Source organism: Coenobita brevimanus, chromosome 51 (assembly GCF_032717465.1).
Source record: "Coenobita brevimanus isolate Jiangsu-jjx chromosome 51, ASM3271746v2, whole genome shotgun sequence".
NCBI lineage: Eukaryota > Metazoa > Arthropoda > Malacostraca > Decapoda > Coenobitidae > Coenobita > Coenobita brevimanus.
In genome coordinates, this window is record NC_137004.1 from 6,035,790 (window position 1) to 6,055,513 (window position 19,724).

At 42.8% G+C, this 19,724-nt stretch overlaps 1 protein-coding gene and 1 pseudogene across 1 annotated transcript; one reads left to right on the forward strand and one right to left on the reverse strand.

Annotated features, from left to right (window-relative positions):
- LOC145400297 (lambda-crystallin homolog) overlaps window positions 1–19,724 on the reverse strand; it is a 138,450-nt pseudogene that overhangs the window by 84,005 nt on the left and 34,721 nt on the right.
- Window positions 3,006–6,945, forward strand: LOC145400275 (arylalkylamine N-acetyltransferase-like 2). Its single transcript, XM_080272833.1, has 4 exons — window positions 3,006–3,119; window positions 4,130–4,327; window positions 6,078–6,227; window positions 6,700–6,945. Exons 1-4 carry the CDS (start codon window positions 3,015–3,017, stop codon window positions 6,943–6,945), a joined length of 699 nt encoding a protein of 232 aa, XP_080128959.1. The 5' UTR covers window positions 3,006–3,014.

Consider the following 19,724-nt stretch of genomic DNA (forward strand, 5'->3'; position numbering starts at 1 on the left):
AGCGAACGACAACTAAACACTTTTTTCATTCCTCCCAGCACCTTTCCTACTTCATTCATTCTAAACTTCACTTCTGCATCTATTCTTCCATCCACAGCAACATGCGACCCTAAATATTTTAAACACTCTACCTCCTCAAGCAACTCACCATTCAAAGCTATATTCATCCCCCTACCATCTACCAACCTCGTACACTTCATCACTTTACTCTTATTCTCATTTACTTTCAATTTCCTCCTTTCACACACCCTTCCAAACTCCTCTACCAACTGTCTCAATCTCTCCTCTGAATCAGCCACCAGTGCAGTATCATCTGCAAACAGCAGCTGCTTCAGATTCCACTCTCCACCATCAACACCCACCAGACTCAGACCTCCACCTAAAACTCTTGCATTCACCTCCCCTACAACACCATCCATGTAATTATTAAACAACCAAGGCGACATCACACATCCCTGTCGCAGCCCCACTCTCACAGGAAACCAATCACTCACAGCATTTCCCACTCTTACACACGCTCTACTATTTACATAAAAACTTTTCACCCCTTTTAGTAACCTACCATCAAGTCCATACAATCTTAAAACAGTCCACAAAGCCTCCCTATCAATTCTATCATACACTTTCTCTAAATCCATGAATGCCCAAAACACATCCTTGCCTTTCGCTAAATACTTTTCACACACTTGTCTCACAGCAAACACCTGATCCACGCATCCTCTCCCTCTCCTAAAGCCACACTGCTCTTCACCAATCACTCCCTCTGTACCCTCTCTAACTCTCATAATTAACACTCTACCATAAACCTTACCTACAACACTCAACAGACTTATACCCCTAAAGCTAGTACATTCATACTTATCACCCTTGCCTTTATACAACGGGACCACACAAGCACTTGCCCAGTCAACTGGCACAATACCTTTCACAAAGCACACATTCAACAATCTTACTAACCAGTCAACAATGGTCACTCCACCACCTTTCAGGCATTCCACAGCACACCCATCCATACCTGCAGCTTTCCTTGTTTTCATCTCCTTTACTGCCTTCTCCACTTCCTCCTTCGTGATCACAGAATCATTCAACTCTCCCAACACATTTATTCCTTGCATCCTTCCATCTGCCACAATGTCAGCCACCCTTTCCTCCTCTACATTTAACAATCTTTCAAAATACTCTGCCCATCTCTTCCTTACTGCATCCATCTCAATTAACATCCTTCCATCCTCTGCTTTTACTCGTTCTTCCTTCCCAGACTCTCCCTTTCGCACCCTTTTCACCTCCTTCCAAAACATTTTCTTATTCTGTTGAAAATTCTCTGTAAGCCGCCTACCCCACCTCTCATCTGCTGCCACTTTAGCATCACGCACAGCCCTTCTCGCCTTATTCCTCTTTTCCTTATACCTTTCATATGACATCTCATCCTTCCTCAGCAGCCACACTTCATATGCACGTCTCTTCTCAGCCACAGCCATACTTACTTCCTCGCACCACCATTCACTTCCTTTTCTTACACCACCACCCACACGTCTCACACCACACACCTCTTCTGTGCCCCACCACAGCACTCTTAAACAACTGCCATTCCTCCTCCACACTGCCATTTTCCTGATCTTTCACTGCGTTCCACTCATCTTTCAATTTCTCCGGTTACTCTATCTTTTTCTCTCTGTTATCCAGCTCACTCACTTTCAAAACCTCCCTGCCACACCTAACCCTCCTAGCTCTCACCCATCTCTTACCTACTCTTAACTTTTCCTCCACCAGGTAGTGGTCAGACATACCTCCACCCTCCCCTCTCAGAACTCTCACATCCAACAATCTTCCTATTACATTCCTAGACACAACCACATAGTCCATCAAGGCTCTACCAACAACCCTTCCACCCTCCTGTCTCACCCATGTATATATACTTATAAATATCTTTCTTCTCAGCAGCGTATTTCCAATCACCATCTCTCGCTCAACACACATCGCTATCATTCGTTCCCCATTTTCATTTCTTCCAGGCACACCATGCATACCAACTACACCTTCAACTGCTACATTTCCTACTCTAGCATTCAGATCTGCCATCATTACCACATTCACATTCGCTCCAAAACTCTGCAGACACTCATCAACATCATTCCAGAAAGACTCCCTCTCTTCTTCATCCCTTTCACTACCAGGCCCATATGCACTCACAAACACCTACAACTCACGTTCAAATTTCACTTTCACCCACATCAGTCTCGATGACACCACCTTCCATTCAATCACACACTGCTGTACTTCCGGACTCACTAACAAGGCCACACCTTCTCTTGCCCTTCCTCTATCAACACCTGACAATCTTCCATTCACACTTCCAAACATAGACTCACCCTTCCCTTTCATCTTCGTTTCACTCAAAGCTAACACATCCAACTTTCTTCTCACAAACATTCTTCCAATCTCCTTCCTTTTAGCCTCAATTGTACTACATCCACGCACATTCATAGACCCAATCTTCAGGGTACGGGGATAACTCCATCCCCCATCTCTTTCTCTGGCCTGTCTCTTTTTAGGAACTGAAAAACAGAGGAGGGGGTCCCTAGTCCCCTCACCCCGCCCCTTTTAGTCGCCTTTTACGACACGCAGGGAATACGGTGGCAGTATTCTTCCTGACACAACCTGGCCGCAGAGTAGTAGTACCACCCCATAGTGCGGCCAGATTGTGTCCCCCCCGCCACAGGGAGGGGGGACACAAAATTCCATTCTCCCTTTCCTTTCCTTGCCTCCTTCCTATTAATTCTCTATTGTCCTCAAGAAACCCCGCCCATTCCACTGCCTTTGCCCTTCACTAAAACAGACCGTTAATAAAAAAAAAAAAAAAAAAAAAAGAGGGTGGGAAGGCTAGACTAAAAATACATAATAAGGTAATCATAGCAGTGAAAGAATCGATAAGGTTGATAAGAGACAACAATGTTTATCTATACCCTCACTAATTAATTCCTCTTGGTATTCCTAACTTTATTTCCCCCTCACAGATGTGCGAGTCAGCAGACAGCCTGGAATACTCAAACCTCACGGAAGATAATGTGGAGGAAGTGGTTGCCTTCATGGCTCAGCACTTCTACCCGAGAGAACCTGTGGTCGGTATACTGTTCATCCAAGATATTGTTTCTTAACTCCTACGTGCCGGGGGTTTTCCGATGTTGTACGCTCCTCCCTACGGAGGCTCTCCGTGATTTTGGAAAAAAAAATACCCTTACTTCAAATTCTATAATATCTGTCAAACTATAACAGCTAGAGAAAAAAATTAAAGATACATAAGACTCACCAACTCTTCCTTTTTCAAATGAAAGTATCCTCATGTCTCCAGATGGTCCCGTTGATGAGTAAGGATAAGTTAAAGTTCAATGGGTAGGGGGAAGACATTTGTGGCTATACACGTCAACCAGCGTTGCTCCGTGCCCAAAATCATGAAGGCTATACACGTCAACCGGCACATAGGGGTTAAGTCACCACATAACAAACCTGCTTCTTATTAATGAGTGGAATTTAGAAAGTAATTTATGCAGGCAACAAAAGAAGAACTTTCCACCCATGCTTCATTCCTGATTATTAAACTGATCAATATAAAATTTCCTTAACAGAATAAAATCATCTGAATGCATAATGATTCAATGGAAAAACACACAATCATACTTAAAAGGTTTACCATATCCGTTTCCAATCCCTTCATAACAAGAGATCTTCCAAAACTCTATATAAAATGTTCTAAATCTGGCAATATTATATATTCAAAAGCTACATCATACTGAAGAGATTAATACCTAATGTCAGCCTAAGGAATGGAATTTACACCACAGTTACAAATATGCCACCTATAAAAAATGCTCAGACCTGCACGATAAATTCCAAAAATGTCAACTTCATTTTACCACTTATAAAAAACACTAATATCTGCAATAAGAATATAAAAAATATAACCATCTACTGTACTATATTCTACCCTTTTAAAACACTGCACCACAGGCAATTTCCTTCCTTTCTTCTATCTCTACAAACAGCATCTGACTAACCCCTTCAGCCCAGGGGTCCTTTGGATTTTTAGGTATTTTCACTGTACTGAAATGGTTAATCCTGCTGTGGTCCACAGAGCACTGGGCTGCACATGACATACGAGGACAACAAGGAGTGGATCCATGGGTCAGTGCGTGAGTGGGTTCGCAGTGGTGTATCGGTGGTGGCACGGGACCCCACAAATGGTCACCTGGCTGGCACCATCCTTGCAACTATACTAACACGGGATCAGTCCAACACATACCAACAGGCACTGATGAGTCCAAAGACCAAGGTATGCAAGATGGACTGACTAACAGACAGAGATACCTTATTGGCACCATCCCTGCCACTATCCAAAAATGGAATCTGACCAACATAAATGATCAGGCATTGATGAATCAAACCAAAGAGGTGCTACAAACAGAGCAGGCAGTCATCTCCTTATGTACATCAAAGCTACCAATTTTCACATCACAGTATGAACAAACTTAATCTCAGCACACTACTTCATGCCTTCCCAAATCTTGTTCAATCAAACTTGTTCTAAAGCTGTCCACAGCAAACAGTGGATTTTCAATTTGAGTCACATGCAATATATGCTTTGCCCAGAACTGTTCCAAGTCTGTTCTTCATCTTGAAAGAGCGAGAAAAAGATACATTCTAAGTGCAGTGAGTTTACTAACTCAAAACACCTCCCATTCCTTCTGTTATCTTGCTAAAAACATCTCTGACAAGTTCATTTCCTTCTCTTCCACTTTGGCAACTCTATTACTGTTCCCTTCTGTGATGAAAGTGGACTCCTGGTTCTTTTCTCTGCCTCTAACACTATCATCAACAATCTCATGCTGCTTCTCCATCTCCCCCCCCCCCATGACCTCCTTATCCCTATAATTACCATTTCCTCAAATGCATTTGTGCCTTCACTGGCTCCAATATTAGCAAGTGTAAAGTTTTGATAGGGTTGCTCTTGATGTTTTCAAGTACTGTGCTTCTGTGCTGACGCTTTCTACAAAAATACTTTCATCTTTGTGTCAACTTGTACCTTTCCACATTGCTGAAAGTTTGCTCTTGTTCAGCCCCTTCAGATAAATTTTCTCAACCCTCTAATTCTTGCCCAGTTGTTTTAATTGCCCGCATTTCTAAAATATTTCGGTAAATACAGTTCTCAATAGCAAGACTCTGAAACATCTTTCATCTCATAACCTTCAACAACCTAGGTTTCATCAGGGATGCTCCACTGGTGATCTCAGTCTTTTATGATTCTCAATCATCCTGATTTCTGGGACACTCGTGAAACCCCTGGCACTGCACTTTGCATCTCAATTGCTTCTAACAGAGTCTGGCAAAAATAATTAATTTCCAAACTGCTCACTTACATGTTCCATCCTTCTATTTATGTCTTCCTTATAAGCTCCCTGGTTGCTCTGCTGCTGCTACTGTAGATGTCCACTGTTTTACTTCAAAAGCCATGAACAGTGGCATTCCTTAGAGTTCTGTCCTTGCACCAATTCTCTTTTTCCTATTCATCGACAAATTCTGAGCCACACATCTAGTCTTATCCAATCACATGCTGATAACTACACCCTTCCTTATTCCACCCAATTTTCAGTATCCATAACGGCAGGTGCTGCAATTCAACAATCAAGTCATGAAATGGCATACATGGATTCCCACTTATCTATTAGCTCTAGATGGAGTTAAGGAAATTCATTTATACCTAATGCATCAAAAAGTCAATTCCTTGACCTTGCAATACACCAAACCTACATGAATGCCCCCTAATTTTCAACAGTGCAAAGTCAATCCTTGTCATCTCTTAGTATCCTTGGCGGTTTCTTTCTCTACGAACTTTCAAGGAGAGATCACTTGACTCAAAAAATTTGCTTCCCAGACACACTTTCTTACAAGGCAGCATACTCACTTACATCTACAAATCTTTACATCATATATTCATTACATAAATGCTGTGTATATATGCTGGTTACATAATCCCATTTTCTCTCTTAGCTATCTCTTCCTATAATAACATATTCTCCGGACAGGTAAAGACTCTGCACACAGTGCTGTCTGTATTAGAAGCTGCTGTGGACTTCTTTGCCCGTTATAAGCAAGTGGATCGCATCCTCGAGTTGGCAATGCTCACTGTCCCTGAAAAATACGGTGGTCGTGGCATCGGCAGGAAACTAGTCCAGGTAATGATGAAATAGTCACTGTGATACTGGCATGATGCTGAATGATGTGTTTCACTTTATGTCATAGTGATGTTCACTTCAGTACCAACCAAGTTCCCACTGAAACTGCATGGAATCAGTACTGCATGTTTTCAATTATCTGAGTCAAGACTTAATCTAGAACATTTCTGTGTTCAAAAATTGATTGTATTTAAAATTCAATACGAAAACAAAGGTACAAGCTATGCTCACATCCTCTACACTACAATTATACATTTTTGCTTGTGCTCTCTCCCTCACACACACACACACACACACACACACACACACACACACAGGGAGAGAGAGAGAGAGAGAGAGAGAGAGAGAGAGAGAGAGACCCACAAAATAATCCCTGGCTATTGTAATTGGTGTTTCTTAAAATGACTGTTTTGCTTTGTTATTGAACACATCTGATAATTTAACCAGAAATATCTGAATTCTCTTTCTCCAGGAGAGTGAACGTCGGGGGGTAGCACTCGGATGCCAACTGGCTACAGCACAAGCTACAGCAGTGCCCTCTCAGCGTCTTCTCCAGCGTCTGGGCTATGAAGTCCTTTACACCCTCGACTACACCACTTTTCAAATAGCCGGTGACAGAGTCTTTGATATGGACCGCATGCTAGGCACTCCCTCTGCAAAAGTCATGGCTCGCCTCTTAGCTGATGATAACAATAAGTTACAAGAGAATCAGCTGTAGCTCCGCCCAGTCAGAGCTGTACTCTTCAGGAAAATGGGAAAGCTGGAGCTTCCACTTCACTAACCCTCAGGTGTAGCTCCTGACCATCCCCCTTTGCTGATATTTTTCAGTGTCACTAACAGCGATAGTAGGCCAGCATACTCTCCAAACCACATTTCTCTATCTGTCTATGGCAGTGTACACTATGTTACATACACTTCACGCACCAAACACTGTACTCTACTATGACAAAGGGGCTGGTGCCAGCATAGGCATGCAGCTGGCAAACATTACCCCTACTACCTGTTGGCAGACATTAGGGGAAGCGTGGGGCAGGCCCTGTCAGCATCCTCCCATCTGGGCTCGGGGAATGGCCAGACGGGGGTTGTGGTCCGTCTTCACCTATATTTTTTCTAACTATGGAATCGAGGGGCTGCTAGGGATTAAGCAGCATGAAGTGCCACCATTAGATGACCAAGGCCAATGCATGCAAGCATGCTGGAGCCTTCAAATGAAACAATGCAAAGCAAACCAACATAACTGCGGTACTAGCAGTCTCCTGTCCCTTTAGTCTCTTAGCAGCCATTATGTACCCTAATCCCAGTAAAGGTGTCTCATACCTCATAATCATAAAAAAAAAGACCCCTCAAACAAGCCTTCTCAAAAATCCTGATTAAATACTGTATTTCAGAATACAACAGATTATTCTTTCACATAAAAGGACAAATTCCTCAAGTTTGATGATGGATCTTGTACCAGGTTACCCACATCATGATCAATACAGCATATCAATACTTGTGCTTATGCCAGCATAACCACCAGAAGAATAGTCAAAATGGTCTACTGTTTTTGTGTGAAATAAATAGAAAAATTAAGTCCACTGGTCAATTCCAGCCACGTCAGGTCCACTGTGTTAGGTAACTTCTGCCATGTTTACACATTTACATCCAGCCAAAGCAACTCAGGCACTTTTCTGTAAATTATGGGCCAGTCAGATCAATTCTGGTCTATTCAAATCCACTCAGGTCCAATGGACTCCACTCAAGCCAATTAAAGTCCATTCAGGTTATTTCCTTCCAGTCCAGTGATGTTTGAAGAACTCAGTCATTAAGTTCAGTTAATGTCTGTTTTGGTCAATTTTTGAACCATTTAAGCCATTTGGGTCCTTTCTGACTCTTTTCAGCAATTCCTGACATTAACAAAGAACCTACACAAGGTGCTGCTGTGTACCCTGGATGGAGAAAAGCAGTTGCAGTGCTAACCCAGAAGCCAAACCTCCTTATACTTCTCCATACCTGTGTGGGGACGGACTCTGGTTTGACCCTGATGAGAAACTGTCTGCTACAAGAGTGTGCTGGTTCCCTGCATGGTATTATAATGTACAATACTGTACTGTACTAGTAAGACAGCACCAAAGAAGCAGTTGCATACCTGTACCTGACAAGTCTGCTCAGCGAGACATACGAAATAAGCAAATACATCACCAACAACAACAGCTATTTCTGCCCAGTCAAGTCAGTTTAAGTCATTTTATGGCCACTCAGGCCTAATTATACCAATTAAGATTCTTCACATACAGTACATTTTCAGCCTGGATCAGACAAAATTCTGTCTATCTATCTATGGCCCGACACTCTAATCCTGCAAAGGGTGGCCACAGACAAAATGCCTCCAAGTCACTCTGTCACCCACCATTTGACTACCCTCCCCCCAACTCACTCCCCCTCTCTCATATACCTCTCAACTCCATCCCTCCACCTCATCCTTGGTCTTCCCCTCCCTCTCCCACCCTCCACCTCAATTACATACACCCTCTTAGTCAGTCTATCATTCTCCATTCTCTCCACATGTCCAAACCACCTCAGTGTATGTCTCCTAATCTTTTCAACCACATCCACATCTACCCCACAACGTTCTTTCACTTCTTCATTCGTCAACCTGTCCTTCCTTGTTACTCCACATGCTCCTCACAAGTAACTCATTTCCACTGCACCCATTCTTGACTTGTTCCCCTCTTGCAAGGTCCATGCCTCACTTCCATACGTCAGGGTAGGGATCACAATACTATCATGCAGTGACTTCTTAACTTCCATACTCACCTCCCTATTTCTCATCACTGCTTTCACTGAACCAACAACCTTCCTTCTCTGCTGTACTCTTTCAAACACTTCATCCCCCAAAGTTCCATCCTTACTCATCATACTACCCAAGTACATGAATGCACTCATATTCTCCATATCCTCACCATCCAACCTCACTGCATTCTGCCCTTCATCCTCTCAAACACCATAACTTTACTCTTGTTTACATTAACTTTCAGATTCCTCTTCCTACACACTGTCCCAAATTCATTCACTAAACCTTGCAACTCCCATTCATCTTCATTGAACAATATTGTATCATCAGCAAACAACAACACTGGAATCTTCCAAATCTCACCCTCATTCATCAGAGCCACACCCACATCCACTGCCCTATCTTGCACCTCCTTTACAACCCAGTCCATGTATATATTAAACAGCCATGAAGACGTCACACAACCCTGTTTCAGTACCACACTGAGATCAAAGAACTCACTCAGCCCACTATCCACTTGTACCATAGCCCTAGCTCCTTCGTACATACTCTTCACAGCACTCATCAATTTCCCCTCCACTCCATATATTCTTCATACCTTCCACATACCTTGTCTATCTATTCTGTCAAAAGCTTTCTCAAAGTCCATGAAGGCAGCACACACTTTCTTTCCCTTCTCTAGATACTTCTCCACTAAATATCTTAGAACTAATATCTGATCTACACACCCTTTTCCCTTCCTAAATCCCCCTTGTTCTTCTCCAACTAGCTCCTCTGTTATATGCCTAACACTATCAATGAGTATTCTACCATATATTTTTCCAGTCACACTAAGAGGGCAAATACCCCTACGGTTACCACATACAGTACTTCTCTCTCCACTTTTCCTTTGTATAAAGGAACAAGTATACCCGATTTCCAGTCCTCCGGAACCCTTCTCTCTTCCCAAGCCAATCTATACAACTTCCATATCCACTCCACTACAATCTCACCCCCATACCTCAGCATTTCATCACACACTTCATCAATTCCTGGGGCCTTTCCCAGACAAAATTACCAGGACAAAATCTACCAATTTTAGCTAACAACCAGATTACTGGAACAAATTCCACCAGAAATGGCCTACCTGACCAGACCATGGCTTATAAACAGTAGCTATAGCTACTGGGGAAAAAAAAAAAAAAAATGATGTGTACATGGGGGGGGCGGGGACATGGTTTTCGTTTTCGTTTTTAAAGGCTCCAACATGCTTGCATGTGTCGGCCTTGGTCACCTAATGGCGGCTCTCCATGCTGCACGATCCATTGCAGCCTCCCTGTTCAGTCCCTTAACCCTGAGGTCACACTTAATGACCTCGTCCCATGTCTTTCTCAGTCTACCCCTCATAACCCCACCCCCAATATTAACACTTCTCACTTTCCTCACGTACGGAAGTGAAGCTTGGACATTGTTGGAAGGACACAAGTCAAGAGTGAAAGCAGTGGAAATGAGTTATTTAAGAGGAGCCTGTGGAGTCACGTGGAGAGACAGGCTGACGAATGAGGATATAAAGGAGCGTTGTGGTGTAGATGTGATAGGAAGCGTTATGAGGAACACAATGAGGTGGTTTGGCCATGTGGAGAGGATGGAGGGTGAAAGACTGACGAAGAGAGTGTATGTGAGTGAGGTGGGGGGGGAGGAGGGAGGGGGAGGCCGAGGATGAGATGGAGGGATGGGGTGGAGAGGTATATGAGAGAGGGGGGTGTGAGTTGGGAGCAGGGCAGTGAAATGGCGGGGGACAGGGCGACTTGGAGGCGATTTGTTTGTGGCCACCCCAAACGGGATTGAGGCGTCTGGCAATAGATAGATAGACAGACTTTCCTCACCCAATTATCATCCCCCATCCTCTCCACATATCCAAACCATCTCAATCTACCTCTCCTCATCACAACACCAATACATTCCAGTCCCATCCTACCTCTCAACTCTTCCATCGTAAACCCAGCCCCTCCAGTCCTTGGATGCAGGGACGCACTGCACATCCACCTAATCATTGTCATTTCTGTACGTCTGAGCCGGCGAATATCTTCCTCCTTCACTGCCCAGGTCTCACTACCATACAGCATTACACTCCTAACACATGCTGCACACAAAGACCCCTTAGAACGCAGGGAGAGTCCTCTCAATGTCAGGAGAGGCAAGAGCTCCCTGAACTTCTTCCAACCACTTCTCACCCTAGCCACAGAGTTAGCTCTAGCCCCACCTCCAGCACACAACATGTCTCCCAAATAACAAAACTCTTCCACACACCCAAGAGATTCACCAGCAAGTTCAATCCTTTCACGTCTGACAATCTCCACCTGCTCACCCCGACACGCCGTACACATAAAATCAGCATTATCTCGCAGTCTACCTCTGATACCACTACATCTCTTATGCACCCATTTATCACACACACCGCACAAGATGGAATTACTTCCTACACCCTTGTGGCAAACTGCACATGGCCACTCTCCCTCGTCTTTGACAGTACCGCCACCAATCTTAGATATCATCACTTTTGTTTTATCTGCATTTATCACAATTAATGGATCAATATAGTTTACCTAATTCTTTACATTTTACCAAGCCAGACCATATTGTGATTATCACCCTTCTCTACTTCAATTTCAACTAACAAATAATCCACTCTTCCCCCACTAAAATGCAGTCTTCACAACACAACACACTTGCTTACCTCATGCATCTTAATCTCACAAACAGAAACAGAGACGAACATATGGATCTGTCCAGTGTAACTCTTGCAAACAATGGATCCACCTCACATGCACTACACTCAAATAGACAACAATACCACAGCAAATGTACATGTGATAGGTGCAACACATCTTCAAACACCTCTCCTACCACATCAAACATAATTCCTCCCACCCCTCCCAACAACCCACCACATCAAACATAATTCCTCCCACCCCTCCCAACAACCCCCATACTCAAACAACCACTGCCACAGCTTAGCCTCAGCACACACACACACAGAAACTGTAACAGACTCATACTGGATGCACACCACCTCAAACATACAAACTAAAGATCTTAAAATTAACTGTTGACAGTCTCTACTTCAAACAACATGAACTGAAATCTTTTTTTCTGACAACAAAAGACACTGCATTCTTGCAAGAAACAAATCTCATACATGCACAGAAATCCCTGAACACTGATAATTTCTCACACATCTGTAGAGACAGAACATATGGCTTCAAAGATGTCTCATTACATTCATAAACTTATCCTCTACAGAGACACATCACAAGACAACATAAGCATCTTTTCAAAATAACACCACACTGGAAATACGATCATTCAGAGTCAAAACTGACCACAAACAAGAAATCAATTTTTACACTTACATTCCCCCTAACACCTTCCACACTGCTAGCACAATACAAACCTCAGCTCCCATTAACACTGGCATTTAACTCTGTCATTGCCAGGAACTTGAATGCTAAAAACAGTGGCTGGTATGAACAATCAACATGGTATCAACACTGCAACACAACAACATGTACATTTTCGGTGGCACCTCACAACACACCTATATCCCACATCAAGCAAACTGCTCCCCCATATCTCCAGACATCACATTCTGTTCACAAACATTTTCACTTGACATTACCTGAAGAATGTACATGAACTCCCTGCCGATCACCTACCTGTCAAAATCACCAAAGGAGGCAATCACATGCTGCTTACACAAATGACAAGAAAGCAAACTGGAATAAATTCACTGAGGAAAAAGGACAACATTCAGCACATTAAACAACACACTCATAACCAGCACTGACAAAACATATTATGAAGTTTAACACCATCATACTTAATGCAAGCAAACATTATAGCACATAAGGCAACTGCAGATACAACACCCAAACTTTAACCCAAGAGACTGCTTACCCCTTAAGCAATGCAGCTCACTCAAATATAATTCCCCCTTCCACACACGGACACCATTATAAGGCTTTAACAATTAAACAATGAAAAGAACAACAAAATCAGAATTTAAAAAAAATGTAAAAACACTCAGCCACTCCACAGATACCTTTCAGCTTTATAAAATACCACCATTACCAAACCATATCAAAAACATGTACTATCAAAATCCCTAGTTTCTTTACCTTGTAGGCTCAAGGGAAGTCAAGTCAGGGCTGAAGAAAAGTCAATCAAGCAGACATGGTTGGTCTAGTGTTCTGATGGTGTTCACAATGACAGAATGGCTCACACACACATCAGATCCAACATTGTCACTGATGCCTACCAAATAAACAGTCATGGAAATATGACTGAAAACTTTGTCAAGAAATGAACCTGAAAGTGAAAGGCAATCATGCCACTAAATTCACTCTTGAATGCTTCTGGGTTTCCCATGCATACTGTGAACCCGTTCCTGTACAAACTATTTTTTTCCAAGTGTTTACAGTACTGTACTCTCAAAGCACCAAATTAATTTCCAAGTTCATAGCTAGTGGTCAGATATATAGCTACCTATTTATCTATATACCTAGGCTACTTCCCCCAAGGAAAAGGAGGTAGCCGTGACAGGACGACACACTCCCCATTTACTCATCCATTCAAACACATTCATTCGCATCTTAGCCCAAAAGGGGAGAACGGACAGATCCTCACCGCACCACACCGCACAAGGGTCAACTGAGCAGTACAATCAGTGACATCCGCAGCAGGACCCAACAGCAGAGCTGGTTTACCACTGCCACATCATAATAAACCCATCCCCTTACCCGCACCTAGCCTGACTAGCTGATCAGACCAAATGAGGGAGAATATCCCCTCAGGGCTGCATCATCATTTATTCATTCACAATTTCTCTCCATTTATTTCTGTCACGCACAGCCACTCTTCCTTGCTCAACAGACATCCCTCTCGCATCCAGTGCTCTCTTCACACTGTCCATCCATCCTATTCGTGGTCTCCCTCTCAGCCTTGCACCTCTCACATCAGATCTAGTTATCTTTTTCACCAATCGCTCATTATCCATTCTCTCCATATGCCCAAACCATCGCAACACCCTCTGCTCAACTCTATCAGCCATCTCCCGAACAACTCCAGTTCTCCTTCGCACTTCATCATTTCGCACTCGATCCATACACGTCACTCCACACATACTCCTCAGACACCTCATCTCCATTACATTCAAACTTTTCCTCTCTGCCACACCCATATTCCATGTTTCAGCCTCATATAATGCAGTTGGTACAACAACACCCTCATACAGCCTTCCCTTTATATCCATTCTAAGCAAACAACATCTCAACACCTTTTTCATTCCTCCCAGCACCTTTCCTACTTCATTCATTCTAAACTTCGCTTCTGCATCTATTCTTCCATCCACAGCAACATGTGACCCTAAATATTTTAAACACTCTACCTCCTCAAGCAACTCACCATTCAAAACTATATTCATCTCCCTACCATCTACCAACCTCATACACTTCATCGCTTTACTCTTATTCTCATTTACTTTCAATTTCCTCCTTTCACACACCCTTCCAAACTCCTCTACCAACTGTCTCAATCACTCCTCTGAATCAGCCACCAGTGCAGTATCATCTGCAAACAGCAGCTGCTTCAGATTCCACTCTCCACCATCAACACCCACCAGACTCAGACCTCCACCTAAAACTCTTGCATTCACCTCCCTTACAACACCATCCATATAAATATTAAACAACCAAGGCGACATCACACATCCCTGTCACAGCCCACTCTCACAGGAAACCAATCACTCACAGCATTTCCCACTCTTACACATGCTCTATTATTTACACAAAAACTCTTCACCCCTTTTAGTAACCTACCATCAAGTCCATACAATCTTAAAACAGTCCACAAAGCCTCCCTATCAATTCTATCATACACTTTCTCTAAATCCATGAATGCCCAAAACACATCCATGCCTTTTGCTAAATACTTTTCACGCACTTGCCTCACAGCAAACACTTGATCCACGCATCCTCTCCCTCTCCTAAAGCCACACTGCTCATCACCAATCACTCCCTCTGTACCCTCTCTAACTCTCATAATTAACACTCTACCATACACCTTACCTACAACACTCAACAGACTTATACCCATAAAGCTAGTACATTCATACTTATCACCCTTGCCTTTACACAACATGACCACACAAGCACTTGCCCAGTCAACTGGCACCATACCTTTCACAAAGCACACATTCAACAATCTTACTAACCAGTCAACAATAGTCACTCCACCACCCTTCAGGCATTCCACAGCACACCCATCCATACCTGCAGCTTTCCCTGTTTTCATCTCCTTTACTAAATTCTCCATTTCCTCCTTCGTGATCAAAGAATCATTCAGCTCTCTCAACACATTTTTTCCTTGCACCCTTCCATCCGCCACAATGTCAGCCACCCTTTCCTCCTCTACATTTAACAATCTTTCAAAATACTCTGCCCATATCTTCCTTACTGCATCCATTTCAATTAACATCCTTCCATCCTCTGCTTTTACTCACTCTTCCTTCCTAGACTCTCCCTTTCGCACCCTTTTCACCACCTTCCAGAACATTTTCTTATTCTGTTGAAAAATCTCAGTCAGCCTCCTACCCCACCTCTCATCTGCTGCCACTTTAACATCATGCACAGCCCTTCTCACCCTATTCCTCTTTTCGTTATACCTCTCATATGACATCTCATCCTTCCTCTGCAGCCACACTTCATATGCACGTCTCTTCTCAGCCACAGCCATACTTCCTCACACCACCATTCACTTCCTTTTCTTACACCACCACCCACACGTCTCACACCACACACCTCTTCTGCATGCCCCACCACAGCACTCTTAAACAACTGCCATTCCTCCTCCACACTGCCATTTTCGTGATCTTTCACTGCATTCCACTCATCTTTCAATTTCTCCTGATACTCTATCATTTTCTCTCTTTTATCCAACTCACTCACTTTCAAAACCTCCCTGCCACACATAATCCTCCTAGCTCTCACCCATCTCTTACCTACTCTTAACTTTCCCTCCACCAGATATACAGGTATAGCTACCGTATGTAAACCTCGTTGTGTGGGCATACGATAAATGTAATTTATCCCAACCTGTGTTCTTCCTACACCCAGTCATTACTCCTTCCTCTCTTTCTATTATTTCTATTCTAACAGAGTGCATTTGCACTGAATTCCAACTTTCTCTATCCTAATTTCAGTCTTCCTCTACTTTAACTATTTTCTACTGCATATGCCTTTCACATTATTATCATCATCATCATCTTACAACTAGCAGACCCTCACTTACAATGAACTTCTATGTGACGAATCGCTTATACAAAAACTAAAAAGTCAGGACCTTTTCTCAATATATGATTTCACTTTAACTGAGACGATCATTATGATCCGGTACAAAGCCTCAGTGGTTGATGTGCGATCACTATTTTTACTTAAGCGATCACTGACACAGAAGCTTACAGTAATTTGGTTGTTTTAAGACAGCCTTTGAATTCAGTCACTATCAGGTGTGTCAGTGTTTGAACAAGAGTGTGGTGCTGGAGTTCAAGCAGCAAGTGATGTGCAGCAAAATGAAACAACTACCAATTCTGGCGAGCTGGAAACGAATTTTTATTTTTGGCAGTAAGCAGTACGTGAATTGTAGTGAAGTGAAGTAACTATCAGTTCCGGTGTTGGAAACTTGTTTTTAAACTATGTTGGGTGGGCGACTCTTGGCCAAAATTGTATCCACACTGAACCACTGATATAACTGACTCAGTCACTGATGCCTGTCCAGGATGCAACACGGCACCCCACACTATAAAGCACATTATGGAAGACTGCACTGCACACAAACGCCTGTGCCAACAACACAACATACACTCCTAGAGAGCTCTGTGGGAAGCCTGGTCTCAGCTGTGGCCTTCCTTAGGGACTCGGAGCTGTTCGGCCAGACTCCCTAAGGAACAACAACTACTACTACTACTAAATGTCCTCATCTTAAAGTGAGGGCATGATGTACTAATAATAATATTTTGTCACCATCACAATCAACAACAACAACAACACATACCACAAATATCAATTGCAATACCTATAACAAAATACTGTCTGTGACAAATACTGCATGCATTTTTTGCTTTCCTTGAAATATGCTTCTAAATATATTACTGTACTGTATTTAACTTGTAATAACATAACACACTATAGCAATCCATTCAATCCTGTTTCATTACTTCACTCGTGTTTTGCTTGAGTGAGTGAGGTGCGGTTCATGTAAGCGAACCTGTCATTGTAAAGTCGCCTGTGTTTACTTGCCTGGCATATCATTAGTCCTGGCTTTGACCCACTTCAAGCCAGGGGTACAAAGAAATTAGGGATCATGATAGCACCTCCAAAGCCCACAATACCAACACATCCAACAGTCAACACATTCCCTCATACAATGAGTATGTAAACAGACTTGTGAACCACTATGCAGGCATAAATCACCTCACATCAAGATGCACACTGTCTGAAAAACAATCTTCTCAACATTGGTGGTCCTTTCCCATATGATCAAAATGCAGCTCCCTTCACTCCAGAACAAACCCATAACATCATATAGAAAATAAAGAACTCTACAAGCACAAGACTGAAAATGCAATCTTCGCCTGAAACATTTAGGACCAGACAACATACAGGCACTCACAAACATTAGTAACATTTCATATGCACACTGCATCTTTCCCAGCACTTGGAAACATGGAATAATCATCACTATATTCATACCCAGCATACCCTTCTTCATACAGGCCCATAAGACTACTTACCGTAGTACACCGAAGTAAATAACCAGACACTTGGTTCTGAACATAGTCACACCTCACATTTCCCATGCTCCCTAACAACACGACTTTTGAGCACTACACTCCACAAACACCTTACTAACCAATCTCATACAACATGTATTAGACGGCATCACCTCCGTGAGACCCATACAACATACACTTCTTACAAAAATTGACATTTGTAAATCCTTCTATGGTATTCCACGATGCATTCTTATCGCTAAAATCTTCAACATAAATATGGAATACAACACCAAACACTATTTTGTCACTACCATGCAGACAAGCACATGTGACATTCCAGGGAAAGTCCTCAGGAACATGGAAGTTCCCTAATGGACTTCCTCAGGGCTCATTTTCACTTTAGCCAAGAGATGCAAGATATTCCCACACCAAAACTGCACACAAACACTGTTTCATATGCAGATCATATTACAATAACAAATACAAACCTCATCAAACACACAGCATGCTCAATACAGAACACTTCAGGTGGTGGCTGCAGACAACAGGCTGACGACTGCTCCTGCTAAGTCCACCACCGCACTTTACCACCAGAGACAATCTTAAACACAAATACATCCCTAACATCACACTTAATGATGTACCTGTGCCACATACCTCTTCCACCAAGACCCTTGGGGTAACATCAACACTATACACACCTCTAAGGTCCATACAAAGGACATAAAGAGGCAATGCATCCCTAGACAGAACACTTCAAACTCTTGCAGGGACAACCATTGGACAAGAAAAAGAAACTCTCCCTGCTAAAAACAAGTTTGTGCTCCCCAGCATGGGCTCCCACCCCATCTAAAATCCACTACAAAACACCATACAGAACGGTGCCCTACATAATTATCATCACTGGCTCCACCAATACTTTTCCTGCAACTCATTTACATCCTGAAACTACAGTCCTCACCATTAGAGAGTATCTCAATATAAGTACACAATTCTATGCTGCAGCTTGTGGTAACAAACAACACCCCTATCATTATATGACAGAACCACACAATACAACCATCTAAATAAAATAATCTCAACGCAATCATTGCTAGACCCTCTTCAACAACATTCGACCTCTACACACCCCTACACTAACACTGAACAAACATTTACACACCCACTTCACAGGCTGGGCAATACAACACCACAATCAAAACACGATACAACAAGCCCACGCTTCTCCATGACATCCATCCATCAGAGATATCATTAAACAAAGATGATCGAGTTCGCCTTGCAAGGCTCAGATCAAGACACCACCCAGCCCTCCTAAGCAACTAGCTTAGATGTGGATTGGGTGGAATCAACATGCCCTGCTTGTAGATTCAGCTTACATGACATGATAAATATAACAGAGCACTGCACTGCACATGATACACTAAGATGCAAACACAACATCAACAGCATGGGGAACCCATGGGATAATTCCACTGGGACAGTTGCTTATCTGTGGTTGACAGGTGTGCTTAATCAGATGGACCAGGGTTCAGCAACAACACAGAGAAACCTTCAACACAAAAATGATCTCTGGGAGAACCTGGATGAAGCAGCCGGATTCCTACAGTTCCCTGGGTTCACATCGACATGACTTATTTTAAACAACAATTGCAAACACTGCTTGAAGTACTGTAGTTAAAAATGGATATGAAATCAGAACATATAGTATGCATCTTCTAGTTATCCACTATCCACCCAAATATTTTTCTTGATATCTGAGTTATCCATTCTCTGGCTGGACAGTATATCTGTTTTCCAGTGCACCTCTACTTTTGAGAATTCACTGAGTAAGGCCAAATTAAAAAAATTAAACATTCATTATCAGTGCTATGCAGAAATATTTGTCTTCAGACTACCATCCCAGTACAGGACT